Consider the following 20,382-nt stretch of genomic DNA (forward strand, 5'->3'; position numbering starts at 1 on the left):
CTTTAGCAGATGAGCCAAGACCATGAAACTACGTGTTAGGAAAGAGGGGGAAGTCATCACAGCCTTTGGCCGTCGGAGACTCAGGCTCAGTCTGGAGTGGAGGGAGGACTGTTGAAGTACACGGAAGACATTGTACAGTCAGAGTGAGTCTGCTCATAACGTCCATGTCCTGGGAGAATTGTGTCAAGGCTTTCTGCCTGTCTCTGCCTGTCCAACCAGCTCTTTCAGGAGTTTCACTTTCAGTGCAACAACACAAAGGTTTTGTGTGATTTGATCTGAGATTGGCATCGTCTGGATCCCATTTAACATTTTAAAAATACAAAACTCAATGCAAATGTACAAATCCACCAAACTATATATATATCCTCAGTGAGATCTTTCCCATCTTCAACAAACTGAGATCATGCTTTCATCTCATCTTGCCCAAACTACTCCAGCTCTGTTTAATCTGTATTAGCTGTTAACTGTACAACTGGCCCAAAACACAACCAATCCTTAACAAATGCCAGAGATAGCCACATTCCCCAACTAAATTCTGAATTGATTATATAACATTTTACTAATCACATACATAGTGGTTAATGGCACAGCTCCAACCTACATTTTGGACTCCTTGCACTGTGGAATGTACCCTTCGGTCTGCCAACAAGTTTCTCCCCAACATGATTTGATTTGATTTACTTTGAATTTAACAGACAAAATTTAAAGGGTAATCATGCATTTGTGATCAGAGCGTACAAACTGGAACAGCCTCAATCTGTAAGAATACCCAATATGATTATTGTGAGGAGATTTTGTGTCTTCCTTAGACCGCCACCATTGGAGAGATGACAGGAAATAACAGGGGCAGAGATGGGTCGTGTCTAGATGGTAACCCTGGATTTACAAAAACTCACAGAACCTCTTATAAGACCCAACAACCTTTTCTACCCTCAACAAATCTCGGATATCCATCTACACACGGTCGCAGAGATGGGAAATGACATGCAACAAAGGCCTTAAAAGGTTATTGTCACAGCACAGAATCCCATGGAATTCGTCTATAACGTACAACAGCTCTGCATGCATCAACACCTTGGCATTGAACGCATCAGGTGTCTTGCAAACATGTCCAACATTGTACTATTTCTTCTTATTTATGTTCTTTTGCTCTCTGTTTATGAAGGAGTTTCGAAAGGAGGACATCATTACTATTGAACATTATAGTACATCTGTCAAATATTTACAAAAGTGAACAGAGGTTTATCGATTTTTGGCTCTGTGTGACAGCACCGTATTCTCTGAATGGAAGACGGGGCTCTGCATTTTACATTGGACTCCATGTGCAGTCCATCTGCTCCAGCGGTCTTCCTGTCCAATAGTTTGGTTTACAAGAAAGCAACAGAAGTAAAAGGAATTTTGTCTTGTGGATTAAATTGTGATCTTTGAAAACCCTTTTTGAAGATTAAGTTTTTTATTTTTTTTGTTATGGAAGGCTACTCTGTCCTAGGAATAGTGAGCTTGCTGATGTGTGTGAGCTCTGGCTGCAGAGTCTGTTTATTGCAATATTTTGGCAGGCGTAACCTTGGAGACTTTGATAATTATTTCCATTCTCTGTTTCAGTCCAAAGCTAAGGTTATTTGGGATTGTATCAAAGGAACTCTTTGGTCTGTCGATACCATCCGATCCATTTGAACCCAGGATATCTTTTATTAAAAACTGCCTGAATCCAGTCTCACTGCAACAGACGTTTTCTGCAGAAAAAACTAACAAAATGGCAACCGCTGCGGTCATTAACTTCAGAGATCAGAGCTGAACATCAACATGTAAGCACGGTTACAGGACAAAAACAAATAGGAGGAGTTTAACTCTCTAGGAGGAGATGGAGGAGTGAAATGGATCGACGCCTGTTGGACCATTGCAGTTTTTGCTTGTTAGTCCTTCTACAGCATCTTTCTAAAAATAAATGGATCACCTACAATTGCTATACAATAGCTTGTGTGGGCTATTGCCAGTGTCCCTTAAAACAAACCAAAGCCCTGTAGAAATATCTATCTATCTATCTATCTATCTATCTATCTATCTATGATGCGATTTGGGAACAAGCAGAGGTGGAGGGGATGTTCTTAGGTCATGCACAACAACAAAAAAAAACAACAACAATTGAATGCCTCTTTCATTTCCATTGATATGGTGCCACTTGACCAGGCATGCCAAAAAAACGCAAATATGAACTTCAACATTCAATATAAAAAATATTTCCAAGACAAAATACCAACATAGAACACAGCGCTTTCATTCTGCAGAGCGGAGGTCACTCCACGGTGAAAAAACCCACCTTCACCCAGGAAACACTCGTTCATTTCTTTAACCACAACCTTTTTCCTAAACTTAACAAGTCCATTTTGTGCCTAAACTTAACTGTTTATCTATCTAAGTTGTCTCCAACTCCAACATAAAGTCAGATCTAAAGTTAGCTGTCTCTTAGCAGCCTCTTGCGTCTTGGTACCTAGCATGATTATTCCTCAAACCTATAACAAGCATTTGTAATCTTTAACGGCAGGAAGCAGAGCTGGATATGTATCTCCAACCTCCCGGATATCTGAATCCAAAAAAATCCTTCTTGCTTTTGAATTACTGTTAGTGATGACAGCATAATATTTGTGATTATGCCTTTATGTAAAAGGAAACCAGGAGCTGTAGATTGATCTGCTGCCTATCAGATGGGGATCAACCGAGACGGAGATGTGAATGAAAAACCAGTATTATGAACATAGTTTCATTGTTCTTCATTCTTCATGTTGCCTGTTGTATTAGCAGTAACAGAGCTTAACAAACAGCACATTGGCTCTTAATGCGGTTATGTTGTTTAATTTCCAACCAATCAGATTGTGATCAGACCAGCAGGGGATGATACACACACCTTGGGTAACTTTCTCTATAAGGACTTAATATTTGGCAGTAGAAGGCAACAGACAGAATTTGCAGGCTGGTTGAGATGGATCACATTTGTGATGAAAGGATGATTCTTGTGAGTCTTGTTCTTGTCAGCTGACCTGTTTGTGTTGTGGGCGGGGCCAACGACAAAACAGCTGTCTTTCTCGTTAGCTCTTTAACCCCCAACACCTTTACACACACACAAACACACACACACACACACAAACACACACACACACAGTCTGATGGAAAGCCAATCACCCGATGCCTTCAGCACCTTGTGAACATTGCCCACAGCTGTTTCCTGTAATGTGTCTGAGCGTTAGTTGTGCTTGAGCAAAGAACCTTGGTGTCAATTTTAATGAGTTGAATATAAATAACATTTATTTGTTTGTCGAACTATTAACTTACATCTTAGACATATGTGTACACAGTTACTCTGTACTATCTCTAAATCTCTAACTGGAGATTTCCTAATAAGTGTAAACTGAGGGTTATAACAGGGATGTTGTTCCCAATATTGATTCGCCACAACTGAATGAAATGAAACGGTGAAAAAGAAAAAAAGAAATGCTCCTTAGTCCTTCGCCACACTTACATCTAATTTTCCCAAAGTGAATCTGTGGCTTCTTTACGAGCCATTTCAGGGACTAAACTACACTAGAAAAGGAATGGCTGATCATTCCAAGCTGTCATATATATATATATATATATATATATATATATATATATATATATATATATATATATATATATATATATATATATATATATATATATATATATATATATATATATATATATATATATCCAAGCTGAAATATAAACTTTATATATCAGTGTCTTAATCTTGCACCATATTGGATATTGGATTACATGACAACAATGACAGACAAATTGTATATGTACTTTAGTAAGGGTCCAGATAAAGAATTGTAGACCTAGCCTTATTGGTATTTACGCTGGCACAATATGCATCACAACAACCTGACAGAGATAATATTCCTCTAAGTTATTTAACACAGTGGAGTCTAATCAGATTTCTAACCGGTTTTAGCACTGTGGGCAGACTCCATGTTCTCTCCATAAGTCAAGAGGTCAGGTCAGACGTTTCTCTAAATTTACACTCTGGATTCTCTACATATGTGACCACCCACAGAGTCCGTCCCACACCGTTTCCCTTTGCTTTTTATTTCTCTTTCTGTACTTTTGACTAAGAACTGGCAACTAAAGAGATGCCACTGATTTTATGTGCAAACAAATCGACATATGCTACAATTCCTGGACTACAATTTCTTCTCAGAAAACAGCAGTTATAAATTCTATTCCTATGTTTAATTGCCCAGTTAAAAAAGGGACTGCGAGATAATACTGTGTGCCTTGTTTCGTACCCCGGAGACAGCAATAAAACAGCAGTTTTATGACCTTGCTTAGCAGCCACTTCTGAAGATAAAAAAAAAAAACAGTGACACCTCCGAACAAACCAAAGTCATTTTTTCCGTATCTGTTCCCTTGCATCTTTTACAGTGAACCAGAGTGAAAGACCATTAATTACATTGTGAGATAACTCAACAATGAAACACTGGGAAGTATGAGAACATGGGTGTAGTTCTCCCACAGCCACAGAAGCCTGCGAGAGGATGGCTATGGGAGAAGGGGGAGGAAAATTAGGCTGGCCAGCATTCTTCTCATTTAAAGCTGTAACTACACAAAAAAGCACTCACGCAGTCTGGGCTGGGTCTGCTTGCTGCTTACAAGGAGAGCTACTCTTGTATTCATGGTGGCGCAGTGATACCCTGAGCATTTTTTTTGTCACCTTTTCATCCTTTTCCCCCTTGCTTTACGCACAAGGACGGCTCATGTCTTTTCTATAGACATGATGAGCTCTGTGCATTTAAGGACTTTCTTTTTCCTGCTGGTCTCCGTAGCTCAGGTTTTGATTGTTACATGTCAAGACGGGAACAGTGGTAAGTGCTGCTGTTTATTTTAACGCCTAATAGCTGTTGAGTCCAATGTGTGCTTTCTAATGGTTGCCCTTTGAATTAAGGGGACTGTAGCTTGGACCTGTTGTTTGTGCTTGGACAAGCAGTTGGGTTAAGTTGCACACATTTCTTGTTTTTGCCAGTGGTTTTAGGAAACAGAAACTCCTTTAAAGCGTGCACTAAATTAAGGGAGAAGTCATTTTTGATGAGACAAAGGAGACAGATTTGTTAATTTCCTACTTCCTGTGTTGGATTTCTTTGTGCCAGAGTGAAGTCTCCTCATACATGACAACTTAATTTGATCAATTGCCTTGTTGGAAATGTTCCTTTTTCCACTGGATAGCAGCTGATGATGTAATGACTTATCTATGAAGTTAGACTTTTTGTGGTTATTGAAGAGAAGATTTAACAGAGATGAGCGTTGCTCTATTGTGGATTATCTGGAATTCAAAGAAGCCGTGTAAGTCCTGAAACAGACCTGTGGACATCTGTCCGTGATTGCAAGTGATGTCACCCTCAGGCACTGTAAATGCACATGGGAGGGGAAATGAACACCTTTTGCGGTTTCTGCAATACTCCCGCACTACTCCACCACTTTGGGACATTCATTAAAGGGTTACCCCCCCACCCAAAGCCCCATCCCCCCTCCGGACTACATTGTACATCTGCAAAAAGAATTTCAGAGCTCACGCGTCTCTGAGGCAACCCAGCCTGCTTGTTAATTCAGGCCAGATGTGAGGAGACATGAGGAGGAGAGATGCTGCTGGAGTCTCGCTCGGTGTACTGCCGATGTCTTCAGCTGGCAATGCCAAGAGCTGGAACACCTGAGAGATCTTGTTTTACTTCAACCGTGTTTCCCCCGCTTTTTTTCCCCCCTTCTTCCAACTGGAGCGTTTGATGTCTTGTGTCATCTCAGAGACCGTTGTTGTTTCCATACGTATGACGTCAGGGGCCACACTGAGCACTGGAAAGTTCATTTGATATTTGATGGGCCCCTGATGAAGTGTGAGGGAGTTAAGCAGTGCAGCACAGACAGCACTGTTTATTTGTCATTCCCTCTAGATACTTTAGAACTTTCTCTCATTATATCAGTATGTTAAAATGAGTTGGCTTAACTCTTTAAGATCGGTTTCACATGATGCCGAGACAGTTGTGTGGTAGTGGGTCACCAGATAGAGCGCCACCTTGTAGTCAGTGCAGGTTAAGGGCCTCAAAACTTTACCGTCCACTTTAACTTAAACGTTTGGGCATAAAGAAGTCATTTAGCTTTAATACTAATGCTCGTATTTGACTAATAGGACATTCTTACTACTTTATATGGCCATTGATCAAGCTTTTAAAAGGAAACTAAAGCAGACAACTGTCCCATGCTCTATAGCTTTCTCCTGTCCTGACCTGGGAAACATGTTTTCTTGTAATATTTTAATATGTGTTTGTGTTATGTAGTTTCCTATTTCTAAGTGCCTCGGGTCTAATCAGATTATCCATCCTGTCTCTGTCCATATTTGTCCCGGTGAAACAGCTGCTGCATGCTTCTTTCCATGGAATAGTGGTGGGTGAGGAGATTTCATTCGACCGAATAACAGTGGAAAGTTCCTGGTTTTTGTAGACTGAGGAAAAGAAGGCTCACCAGCGCTTTTAGACAGTGTGTGTGTGTGTGTGTGTGTGTGTGTGTGTTCTTTGCTTGTTCCACAAAATGGACTGGTTTTTAAAGTGTATTTAATGTTGTTGTTTTTTTGAGTTTTACAATCCACATTTTTAACTATTTCTTTGCTTCGGCCGAATAGAGACTATAACCGCCGGGCGCCCGGAGAGCTCCGTTGGTAGAGGGGACGCCCATGCATAGAGGGTTCCTCCTCGACGCAGCGGGCCTGGGTTCGACTCAGACCTGCTGCCCTTTGCTGCATGTCATTCCCCCTCTCTCCCCCCTTCCATGTCTTCAGCTGTCCAATCAAACTAAAGGCTGAAAATGCCCTCAAAAAATTATCTTTAAAAAAGAAAAAGAAAGAAAACATAAACACCAATAATTGGGTAGTGAGAACCTGAAACAGACTCAACAATTCAACAAAGACCCTCACAAATATCATGTTAATATCACTTAATACCTGGTCTGGCTAAACAGATGTAGGTTGCTGGAATAAAGCCTGCCGTGTACATCCTTTCTCACTATTTCCGCTATCTGAGCTTAGCGCCACCCACAGCGGCTGTGATTGGTTTAAAGAAACACAAAAAAGCCAGAGCGTTTTTTTTGCTCCATCCCAGAACAGTAGCCAGACCCCTCCAGCACTGACACAGCGGCATGGAGATAGGGCTGTACAATGCAAGACGATGTTAACCCTCCCGTAGTCTTTGGGTCAAAGTTGAACCCTTTTCGAAGTTTCTATAGCAGAAAGTTTGGTTTCTTTAAACCTAATTACTAAATATTAGTCAGCATAATTCATACGTTCTGCTTATTGAACTGAAAAATAATATACAGGCCAAATGAGCTTTATTGACCATAAATTCCAAGAAATGTTATAAAAATAGTGGTAATAAGTTAGTGTATCCTGGTGGTAGTGGGAAATAATCGCAGGAGAAATGCAGCAACAAAAAAGTGACAAAAAAGGGACAAACGTCAGAAAGGGTGGACTTTTTTTGTTTTTGGAAGACAACAAGTGCATGGTCCAATGGCAGACAGCACAAGGGTTAAAATGTAATTGCTAATTCGGGCTGGGCAATATATCAACGTTGTATACATTTAGCAAAATGACACTAGATTTGGTCTTAGATTTTGGATATATTGTCATATCGTCATATGGCAAGATTTGTCTTTACCTGGTTTTACAGGGTGCATTACAGTAAAGGGAAGTCCTTTTCTGAACTTACCGGACTGTTCCAGCTGTTCTGTTAATTACCTTTACCCACTAAGTCATTAAATCCTTTCTGGAGAATATTTACCAAAAATCTCATTGTGTAAATTACATTTTGTCAAAGCACCAATAGTCAACCATACATACATATCGTTGCAATACTGACATGGAGGGGTTTGGTCAAGAATGTCGTGATGTTTGATTTTCTCTATTTTGCCCGGCCCTGCTGTGAATGCAGATCAGCCGTAAGGGGACCCGAGACAGGGCTGACTCAAACTGATTCAAAAACTTTGAGCAGCACTGGAACCTTGCAAATGCACATGGCTCCAATTACCAATGTTACTCCGTGTAATTGGGACCTTTATATGGAAAGATGAAACTTCAAATTGAGTGTGGTTGAAATGTTGATGCAAGCAGTCTCATTCTCTCAGTAAACATTCAGCACGAGTTTTAAAGTCTCTACTTTTAAAGTCTGCGTTGAGGACACTTACTGAATCAAATGTGGTTCTTTGAAGTTTTAAAAACATTTTTAAAGACAAATGCTAATATTTCCTTTGAGTCAATACAGTTAATCCAGCTCAAAATGAAAGTCATATGGCCGACTGCACATACGTGGAAAGTTTACAAAAGAAGACAAGTTGGCAAGTAAGATCAAGTTGCAGACGTTAAGCTCAAAATTGGAAATGGTGACTCCAGTATAGATTACCAGGAAGAAAAATACTATATAGAAGCAGAAGTGTTCCAATTATATTTGGAGAAAGATTCAGGGATGTAATCATGGAAAAGTCTGTGCACGCAGTGTTAGCCTGAGATAGAAATGTGTGTGTTGTGCATTGCTCCTCCCAGACACTGACATAGCTGTAAAACATCTTCAAAGATGGCACTTAGCGCCGTACATCAAAGAGACAAAACACGTTGAGAAACCAGTGGGTAACTTCAGTTTGCTGCATTTGTCCCGTCATCACCAGGTTTTCTCTCTTAGAGAAACGCATGAGCAGAAAGCAAAGAATCTGGTATTGCAAATCATCAAAACCTGCATGAGGTCACTCTGTTATCCAAATTAGTTCCAGTTGTTGTTGCCACATCACTGACATCGCAACATATGGGCTGTTTTCTACCAAATCTGAAATGTCCGACGCAACCGTGTCCACAGACGGCCTTGATTAGAAACACATGCTGCATTTTTGAGCCATGATCACACGCCTCTTTTTTGCCACAGTCAAGGGGGTCGCGCTCACCAGATTGTACATTGTCTTGAGTTACACATTGAAGGAAGTCAAAGTTTCAATAGTCGTCTGATATGTGGTGCCTGTAGCGGGGATCCTGATAGCGGTGGCACAGACGATGGAGGTGATGGATTTTCAATGCAGATTGTGTGTGAGGACTGTTCCATGGGAACTACTTATAAACCAAATTATTGCAGTCAGCAAATGGAGGCCTGGGGCGGGGGATGACTTCCAGATGTTAAAATGCTTTGGCAGTATTTGGATAATACATATGAAAAAATAAAAAAAATAATTTAGCCTTTAGCTACAGTTGGAAGGGGTTGTGCCCGGTTGATGTCAATAGGGTTGAGCTTGGATCGATGGTAGCAGTCTCTCAAACAGTTTCTCCTGCATTGTTACACTGAAAACCTCCGCAGGTTCAAGTTAAAGTAACTATTTGTTTAAATGCATGCAATTACCACTCCCTCTGATAGGCTTCCTGGCTCTTGAGTGACACTTAGTTACCAATGTGCCCTGTCATCATCTCTGTCTGTCCATGTGGGAGGATGAGAGGACAGAACGTAAACACAGAACGCGCTGTACTAGATGCTATGATTCTCTTGATTTCATTATAATTAAGAATATGCCGGAACTGCTGCTCGTACTAGTCATACTGAAGGAGCTTGGCCACTGCATTTACATGTAATGTGTGGTAATTGAATAAGTAAAACAAATTCGAGATTGATATTTGTGCTGCTCACAGTGTTGTATTTCATTAGAAAAATAGTTCAAATTAAAGGTCACATATCATGCTCATTTTCAGCGTGATACTTGTATTTCTGGGTTTCTACTTGAACATGTTTACATGCTTTAACGTTAAAAAAAGGGAATATAACGGTCTGTCTGTCTGAAACACTCCTTTTTAAACGCCCGTCCCTTTAAGCCCCCCCCCCCCAAAAAAATAAGCCCAGTCTGCCGTGATTGGTCAGCATTTTTGCAGGTATCTGCGTTCTCTGCACCGTCACTGCAGTCGGGGAATGACTGTAACTCCACGTTCTGCCTATGTCCACTAGAGTTGTGACATCCCAACCGTAGTGAAGTCCTGATGGTCCTGATTTCTTTGTGGATTGAGCATTTTGATACTTTCATAGTATTTATCTACCATCTCTACCTGCTTTATATATGTTATGCTTACATATGAGGCAAGTAGGGTCTGAAGAAAGATGATGCTGTGTTGCATCATGGGAAATGCAGGATTTAGCCGTTTTGTAGCTTGACAAAAGGATCAGCCACTGCTATTTCAATTTGACCAGTCTTTTTTAAAATGTTACTCATGTTGTCTCCCTTAACAATTGAAAGGGAATATTGTCCATCCCCATGCGGCAGGATAACAAACCATTTGAGAAAGCCTGCTGCTCCAGGTGCATGGCACACTCTGCCTGTACAGTGAGTGTTGATACAGCTGGTTGTAGTTTTTCTAGAAGATCAGGAGGACCTTTGCCCTTTGAATCCTATCATCTGCAGGTTGGCAGATCTGTAATATAGCCCTCCCTATGAACATGTCTTCTGCCTGTCCCCTGGTCCCCCTTTCAAAGGCTGCTGTAATTGCTTTAAATCTTCCAATTTTAAGACCCCTCTCTCCCGCTGTGTGGTGAAGTGCTTTGGGCCAGGTTCCTTCAGCAGGATCTGATCAAACTTAGGACTGAATAAATTTTCCAACTGAGCAGAGGTGAGTGTCATTGTCAAAAATATAAGCAATGATTGACTCATGCACACATTTCCCCATGTTACTGCTAACCTTGAGACACAACTTAATATATAGCAATAGCGTACTTTGCTTGGAATTTAATGGCATTTCATTACTAAGTAACGCCCATATTTCTTTAGATGTAACCTACTCTTCATGAATTCTTAAAAAAAGTGTTAATATTGTCTGTCAGATTCTAAAGCACTACTTGTTCAGATGCCACAACATGGTGACAGTCAGCCATAATTGCAGGTTATGGTCCAACCTAAATTCTAAGTTGTAGGGAGGTTGTGTATGTAACAACCGCAGCGGGTGAACCAGTGGAGCTGCATGGGTGACAAGGGTTAGCAATGTGGCCTCACTTCTGTTTAGGCTCTTAACAACTTGTTGGACAGCTGATTGGCTCGATGGTGAAATGCCTCGAGGTCATTCTTGTATCTCGCTGGCCTTTTTGAGCTGAAGAAGGGGGAGGCATCACAGAGCCATCTGTGAAAAATAATAATAAATTATGCGTTGTCTCACACAGGATTCATTTCTACGTGAGAACCGCTCTACTGTTACTGTTTGGGATCAAAGCTAAAGGCATTGCATCATTATCAGTGAGCTCTGGCATGCTGGATTTCTCAGAACTATATAGAACAGTGGACTTATTTTTACTTGATGTAAGAGGGATGTCTTGACTGATTTTGACCCCTTATTTTGGGAATCCCCTGTTCATTGACAAAGACAGGTCTTGTGCTCTTCATATTTCTCTACCATATCAATAGAAAACTTAAAACAGAGATGGACATAGCGAATCATTACAATGCATGTGCATGTGAATTGTCCATATAACAAACATAGGTAATCTCCACATGGCTCATGTTCAGAAGGAAAACCGATCAGGTTTAGTCAGCTGGAGTTTTTACCATGCAGCACTGCCAGAACTCGGCAGAGGGGATGATGTTTCTTAACATGTCATCTACTATTAAACTCATAGTGTGTGCAGAGCAGATGCGTGTGTTCGCCGGGAACACAGTGAGCGCCGCGAAACACAAAGACAATCAGCAGTCCTTAAAAAAAAGACAGCTTTTCTTTTTCAATTCAGTGTTTCAATTAAATTTTGGTTTAAAGTACCAAATCACAACAACAGTTTTTCAGCGCTTTTCATATAACAGCAGGTCTAGACCGTACTCTGTGATGTTATTTACAGAAACACAACATTTCTCATTCCATTTCATTGGATCATATCTTCTAATTTAGCATTGCTTGCTCAGATTCATGTAACAGACTCAAAAGCAGGGGCGAAGCCAGAAGTTGTAGACATTAGGGGCTCAGCCCAAACCTAGGAACGTTCGGGGGCATGCTACCCAAGGGAAGCTACTACTTGCACCTATTTTAAAACCATGTGAGTTAGTCAAATGCCTGAAAAGCCAAACATAAATGGAAAAGAAAACAACATGATTGTTGTCGAGGAAGAGAATCATCTTGTAGAGCCTGCATCCTATTATATATCTAATTGTTCTTCAAATGTTGGGGAAGACTCATTCACACTGCTGCCACCTTAACACAGGTACCAATGTTGCTTTCATGTTACATGACACAAGTAGGGTAGGAATGTGAAGTAAACTGCATTACTAATCTTAACACCGGCTTTTGTTCTACTATGCTGAAGTAGAGTTCACACAATCAGTGTTTAGCTGATAAATCTGCTATAGTTGAATCCATCCAATAATAATCTGGGCTGCTCTAATTTTATTAAAAGTGTATTATATTTCTAGCTAGTAGTTATAATACTAATCGCACAGAACAGTTGAATGTATTTTAAAAACATCCCATCCTCACCCAGAAATGGCCATATGGGTTGATTAAACAAGCAGCTCATAGCATAACATCACATCCTCATTTTAATAGTACTATGTTGACAGTTTTCTAACCCTTACGTAACTTAGTTTCACAACGTTTACTACGTGTTCAAACTGCAACTATTACGCGACGGTGACATGACTGAAGTGCCACCGGTGCAGCAGTAAATAAAATGGTTACATACGGCTTTTTTTTGTTTATTTGGGAAAAGGACCTATGATGTCGTTTAAGATAAGATAAGAAAGACCTTTATTTGTCCCATAGTGGGGAAATTGCAGTTTGTAACACCAAAGATAGGAAAGTGTACAGTGATAGATAATTGTAAAAAATATAGCAAACAGTATTATACAATAAAGTACACATGAATTATTAAATTGCACATTGAAAATTGCTCAAATGAAAATGATGCTCCGATGTAATGATAATGGCACATGGGATGCAGGATATGTTGCACAGAGTCAACAGTGTTATTTGTCTGTCTGTCGGCCGCTGGAAGGAAAGATCTGTGGTGTCTCTCCTTCACACAGCGGGGGTGGAGCAGCCTGTTTACGTAAGGGGATGTGGTCTTTAAAAATCTGAAATATCATGGGCTTTTGAGCTAACATTGGGAGCTGGAGCCTCAGTAGCCATCCTCCTGTACCGCCCCGGCTCAAAAGGTGCATCTTTGGGGTTGAGACATGTCCAGTAAAGAAGTTATTCAGTAGAGAGAAGGGAGCATTCTGTCAAACACAATGGGAGTCTGTGCTGCCCGTTACCCAACCGGCCCAACGTCCCGTCAGTGTTCCCGAACATACCCTGCTCACACAGAGCCAGACCACTGGGATGTGGAAACGTCTGCTTGTAGCCGACAATGACTCATGGCTACCATTTAAGATGATTTCACCAAATGGGTAGAAAGCTTCTGCAGAGAAGTGGCTCAAAGAAACTGAGTTTTTCAAAAGTGGCAAAGCTAAGATTAAATATGATAATTTAGTTCAAAATTGTCAGCAAGCATGCTTCACACATAAGTGTCCCTACTCCTCCAGCTTCTAATTGTTTAAAAGTGAGTAACATTTGAACCAGAAAAACAACAAATCCAAACGCTGGTATGGTCTTTTACAGTCTGTTAGCTTGAAAATGATATCCATATGCATCATTCTATTACTTTGCATTTGTAAATATACTTGAGGATTAACCCTTGTGTGGTCCTCGGGTCAAATTGACCCGTTTCAAAGTGTTTATATCAGAAATATTAATTCTTTCAACCAAATTGCCCCAAAAAAACATGAATAATTTCATACAAAATTATTCAGGTAAAATGAATGATTACTTTTATTGAACTTTTGGGGTGTTTAATTTCATCTTATAGCCTTTTTTTTTATGGTTTCAACAGTATCCAGACTAAACTTTGACATCTACCCACCTATGATCCACTCAACATCCTCTGATCTTAACTATTAGTCAAAATAATTCATAATTTCTGCCTTTTTGACTTAACATGCATGTGTAATTTGATATAAAGGAAGTTTGCTGACAATGACTTCCAAGAATGAGTGTAAAACCTATTATTAAACCATCTCAGGGTCAAAAAAAAAAGTGCCAAAAGCTGGAAAAAGTGACAAATACATCAGAAAAATGAACAGAAACATGGTAAAAACACAAAAAAATATTCATTTTTGATTTCGACCAGGAAGGACAAGTTCATGGTTAACGGGAAAAACAACACGGGGGTTAAAGCAAAGCCACATGAGGTTTGGGAGAGAAGCAGCTTCCTGCAGAGGAACCTTGTACTTGCTGTGGTGTGTAGACATTTTATCTCATGCTTCACCAGTTCCACACTGACCAATACCTCAGGTTTACACAGCTAGAACTATGATGTGCATCATGTCAGTCTGTATCTACCTGGGCTACAAAGGAGCTTTAAGAACAGGCTTTGACTCCGGATTGCTTTTTCACAGGCATGCCCTCTCTTGTTTCTAAGCCTTTCACTGATGTGGTCTGGTATTTAGGGATTTAGCTCTAAACATGGGCGAAAACCGGGAAACTTCATTTCATCATAACTCCATATCTATAAGAAGAGGAGGATCGAATGGGAAGAAAAGCACAGCCACAGATCAGAGTGGAAAGAACAGAGGAAGAGGAGGAAGAGGACACAGAGGAGTCAAGACAGGGGGAAACGATACGAGCTAGAATCTGTAAGAGGGAAGAGAAGGGAGATGAAAACAAAAGTGAGATTGTGAAAGGGTGTGGGAGACGCGTCGAAGAGGGAAGCCCGGAGGATTGTTTGGTACATGTGATAAAGGGCCTGTCTATAGTTTGACTCTCTACCCCCCGTACATCGCACTACTCTGGTCCAACTCCAGCACAGGAAGTCATGTCGAACTGGAATTTCCTCTGTAAAAGCACGTGTTTCGGCTCTGGTCGTTGTTGTTTATTACCATTGTGATTCATGGTCAGAACTTAAGATTTAAGATGATTGCTTGCCATGTTTGATTGCTTGCCTTCCCCTATGGACAATTAAAAAACATGATTTCAAATTACACCTAGTTAAGGACATGTTATGGACAAAAGTAAAAGGAAGTTTACACCGTGTCCAACATATATGTCTGCAATCAAGATGTAAAACAAATTTTCAAAATTAGGTCAGCTGGCAATTTGCTAGCTCTTTATTGATTTAAAGACAACAAACAGCCTTTCTTTCTTTTTGGGAAGATATTTCTCAGGCTCACCCAGCTGCTGATGACATGCTGAATAAAGTATGCAGCTGTTACTGACAGAAGGAAGAAGTTTTAGCAAACAAACTGCAGCAGATCTGTAAGATATAAACCTGTGCTTGGCACTGATGAGCTGCCAGGAACGCCCCCATGATGATGAAAGTAGTTCTCATTGGTCGATGCACGTTTGGGTTTTGCCATAACATCACAAGGACATGAGAGGAAATATTCCCCTCATACCTCTCTCATTAGAGACAAACAGGTTACTGTGTGTGTGTGTGTGTGTGTGTGTGTGTGTGTGTACATGCTATGTTTACATGCACGTAATATTCAGTTTTATAGTTTTAATATTCCAACTAAACTGTTTACATGGCTAATAAAAGTGAATATTCTACAAATACTTCTGTTTACGCGCAGCCGTGCAAACTATGATTATTTTTTGTTGTTTCCAGCGGAGGAGGTCTTGTTGGAGCGTGTTAACACAGCGTCTCTCTTTCAATCCTTCAACCAGCTTCTTGAAAAGGTCGCCCTAGCGATGTGTGCAAATATCCAAAAACCTGTTGATATTCGGGTCTTTAATAATGTTTAAATGTAGCTGTGTTTCTCCTTCTTATTTGAGTCTGCAACCAGTTGTTGGCTAGTTTGTGCACAGTAACCATAGCAACGCACAGCACTGACCATTCGCCGTAAACAAGCAAAAGGCCGTAAACCGCGGTAAAAACCCAGATTGAGACACAGATTCTGAATGTGCTGTATCAATGTCCTTAGAATGCCTCTAAAACCAGAATAATACCGGCATATCCCACATGTCTTTATCAGAAAATGCTATATTCGAAAAAAGTCGTTATTCAGAAGAACCGACCAGAATATACATGACTACTGTCAAATTAACAATCTCGCCATATTCCAAATAACTGTGGAATATTGGTGTGCATGTAAACAAACTGGTTGTTTCTAAACTACCTCAAACATATCTTTGGCATCTCTATGCTGCTTCTTATTGTTAATAACCCGTCAACATCCAGTCCTGTTCAGTGACCTCACTACACTAAAATGCGTCATCACAGTGCCCTTCTGACCTCATCCCCTCTCTCTGTCTGTGTGTGTCTTTCTTTGTCTGGGTGTGTCTGGGTGTGTCTGTGTGTGTGTGTGTGTGTGTGTGTGTGTGTGTGTCTGTGTGTGTGTCTGCCTCCAGCATTTACAAAAAAGCAGCCTGTCCTAAACTTCAAGGGCCCCCGTGGGCAATAAAGAGAAAGTGATGAACTCTGTGTCCCCCGGGGCTTTAGCCTGAGTGTAGTCCCCACAGTGAGGGGCCTCACAGTGTAGACCCCCTCCCTCTCAGACCCAGTTATCAGGCCAGCATTAACCACAGCTATCACTGGCTACTGGCCAGAAAATGCACTAGAAAGTGCAGCTACAGTGCTGTCACATTCCCCGGCTGCAATGACGCTGCAGAGACTTGATTGCGCAGATGCGGAAGACCTGGAAACGCCGACCAATCAGAGTGGACTGGGCTTTTTCAGAAGTGGGTTTCAAAGAGAGAGGCACTAAAACAGAGGGTTTCAGACAAGAGGTGAATACAGGTACTATATTCAGACGTATAAAAAGTTACATGTGCTAGTCAAAACTCAAAATACAAGTATGAACCTGAAAATGAGCATGACGTGGGACCTTTAAAGTACGATCATCTCTTTTCGAGGATGTCAAAGGGGAGTTGGTTCCGCAGTGACACACATATCTGTTGTTGCAAACATTATTGGACAGTTACACACCGTTTTTGTGGACATTGGATAAGTGCACCAGCTTAAACTCCTCATATATATTTGTCCTCACACGATGCAGTCCAGTTAAAACTGTAAATATTTAGGGAGACCATCCTTTGCCTGAGGGGCCGGGCCGCAGATGTGACACAGTTTATGCTGGTGTCGTGGCCTAGCAGTTGCATCATTTCTCTGGGCTTTTAAAATAACTAAATGAAAAAGAACAGAGCACCAAAGGAAAGAAAACAGAGGAGTGTGGAGAAAAAGTAAAAAAAAACAACAATGTGCTTTGACAGGGATAAGGAGAAAGAAAGGGAGATTGGAGAGCTTGACAGGGATATGAGAAAACACAAGCTAATGCGGAAGAAAAATAGGGATATAAAACAGAGCCTCCGGCAGCCATTTGGTTTGAGGAGTGGATGCAGCATCCTTAAAATGCCGCAGCAAGGAGGTCAGACAAAATGTGGAGACAATAAATCTTTTGCCTTCGGGGTCGTTCCCCAACGGTCACGTAGGACGCCTCACGAAACCACTTAAAAAACCTTCCTGACCTGAAGAATACTTGGACATGTGTATTCCATTATTTGGCTTATGCAAGTATTTAGCTTGTTAGAAACAGTAAAAAAAAATGAAGTCTTACCCTTTAGGTTGTGAGAATATGTTGTAGGTCTACTGTGTTGTCCGATGAGGGACTGAGATTGCAGAAAAGCCACAAGTCTGCACTAGGGGAATGGTTACCAAGATGTTTTAATGCAACCGCCTCTGCCTGGGATTGATGTGTTCACATATTCAAAGTGAAATGCAAAGAGAGAAAGAAGCCCTTCCTGCCAGCACCTCAGTCTGCACTTGGAAAGGCAGAAAACAGATGTGATGTGATGTGTGTTGCAGATAGCGTTGTTACTGTTGGTCAACCTAAATCACACACACACACACACACACACACACAAACAAAAAAAAAAGTCAGAATTCATGCTGAGGTTATTAGGAGAGTCTCAGATTTCTGTCACCAGCATCAAAAGATCCCATTGGAAGACATTTCCAACAAGATTTCTTGGGATAATCTACAGAATATGCTCATCAGTTTTCATAGGGAATGCTTCTTTGGTGGAAAGTAACTCAAATGGAAAATGGTTATGGGATTATCAAGAGTAGCTACACTGTTTATTTCCATCTTTTGAGTCTGCTTTGAATACAAGCCCCATTTAAATTCACCTCCCTTTTATTGTGGTGGCGACAGACATCTTAAACCTTATTTTGTTGATTTGAATTGATCTACATGGCTAGATACCATGAGGGGAACATGAGAAAAGACACTAGTGATTTGACTGAAGTGACCCTTTAACAGATCCCACCACCCTGACTGACACCAGTACCATTACATTTAGGGTGCAAGCTTTTCTCTCAGTTGTAACCACGTTGGTTACTCTCACTGCAATGAAGAACTTGTTTGGGAAACAAAATGGAAACAAAATGTCCGACATGGTCTGAAACCATGCAGTGGGCTCCATCTCTCTGTATCTGTAGCTCTCAGTTTGGGTGCTGCGCTTGGACCAGACTGTTAATATTAATTAATAATATACACTTTTCTTTTTTTTTCCTTAAGGAAATGAGAGTTGCGGCTTTCTATGACTCATTGTTTCCATAGCGCTCACAGGAAGTGCATATTTGATAATCAGCCAATTTTTCTTTTTTTTTTCAAAGTTGGTTGTGAATAAATTCACAAGTCATAATTATATGGATCTCTTTCTGGAAGAAAGATGAAAGAATACAGATGTGAATACAGCCACAGCAACAATACTACATTCACTCTAGAAACACCCACAGCATGTAGCCATTTTGTCTCTAGTCACAGCTCTAGATATACTTAACTGCCATTTTCTTCTGTATTTTTTTAAATACAAAGACCCCAAACACAAGCCTTTGTTGCATTTTGCTGTTTCAGTCAGCATATTGCATATTGTGCATATTGAGCAGGAAACTACTGGTCTCTGAGTTCCTCTGCGTGCAGATCCGCGGTTTATCCTTTCACATCTGGTGCTCAGTGTATGTAAAACAGCAGGGCGCTCTGACCTTGTATATGTTAACGCTCCACTGTGATAAACTCACATGTCTGACGTCAGCCATTTTCCTTAGCTGCATACCTGCTTGTACATGGCCGGCCAAATGGTATATTATTAACTGATACAGTTTTTAAAAAGTTTATTGAAACTTCCAAGTGAACTCATGGAGATTTACTTATTACAGTGCTCTACACTATATTTAGTTTGCGTTAATTATGTACACTAAAGTAATGTTAAAGCACAGATTTCCTATTTAAGTATGGATTTAATAAGAAACATAACATGATATATTGTTTAATATCTAGTGTCAGCAAAAATTTCCTTAGTGAGTTCCCTCTTAGCAAAAGTCTCTAAGCTGGGCTTGTCTTGTGAAGGGTAGACACGGAAAAGGTGAAGCCAGCGGTTTTATTTCCTTAACTTTAATCGTGCGGCCGTTTAGTTTCATTGAGTTGATTAATATACAATATTGAACGCTGTCCATACAGCCAATTCAAAACGCCAAGTTCATAGGGTACCCAGGACGCAACGTGTAAAGTAGACGGGATGAACGATATTCAAGCTATTTAAAAGTGAACACACACGCACGCACACACACACACGCGCGCGGTTTTTGGACCCCACAAGTAGCTATTCTAAACACCCGGTTTTTGGACCCCACGAATGTAGGTATACAAGAACACACACACACCTTTTGCTGTTTGATTATATGGTCAGACCTGATGGCCAAGCCTTCTATAGAAACTAACTCAGTAGTTAAATGTACGTTATTGCAAAAACAGACACTATTTTGTGTCTACTGGAGCCTGAGAGGATGTGAAAAGCATGTGTTTAACAGTTAACCAAGGACTGCACTCAGAGGCAACGCCACACTGACACACAGGCAACAGAGACATTATGTTTAAGAGCTAGCTATTGGATTATTTTGTTGTATGAATCAATTTTAATATTCTTTTGCAAAACGTGACATGATTGTGTTTGTGTGGAAGTGCAAGTGACTTTACATTGACGGGACTGCTGGAAGTCAGCGGACCGTTAAGGATGCTTCGACATAGATGATCAAGGGTTATGAACTAGAACATAAAGAATGATGATGCCGTGTTTACATTCCACGTTTACTATGATAAAGTCATTCAGAGTGCTCTTCACATGTCACGTGCAACATATGTGGTGCAGAAACACACAGTAAAGAATGCAATGCTGGTGGTCACAGACACAGAGTACCCATCCACATGAGTACAAGACATGTTCTGGTCTGTTCACCTTGTCTTCTTTACTGCAGTAGACTGCAGTAATCTGAGCACATTTAATGCCAGATCCAAAAAAAA

The 20,382-nt window shown here is 40.6% G+C and overlaps 1 protein-coding gene across 1 annotated transcript in view; it reads left to right on the forward strand.

Annotated features, from left to right (window-relative positions):
* Positions 1 to 4,612: 4,612 nt before the first annotated feature.
* Positions 4,613 to 20,382, forward strand: part of col5a2a (collagen, type V, alpha 2a) — a 53,029-nt gene continuing 37,259 nt past the window's right edge. Inside the window, exon 1 of the mRNA XM_034885995.1 lies at positions 4,613 to 4,883. Within this exon, the coding sequence (XP_034741886.1) occupies positions 4,793 to 4,883 (91 nt within the window). The 5' untranslated portion in view covers positions 4,613 to 4,792. The remainder of the gene's footprint in view (positions 4,884 to 20,382) is intronic.

Source organism: Etheostoma cragini, chromosome 11 (genome assembly GCF_013103735.1).
Source record: "Etheostoma cragini isolate CJK2018 chromosome 11, CSU_Ecrag_1.0, whole genome shotgun sequence".
NCBI classification, from domain to species: domain Eukaryota; kingdom Metazoa; phylum Chordata; class Actinopteri; order Perciformes; family Percidae; genus Etheostoma; species Etheostoma cragini.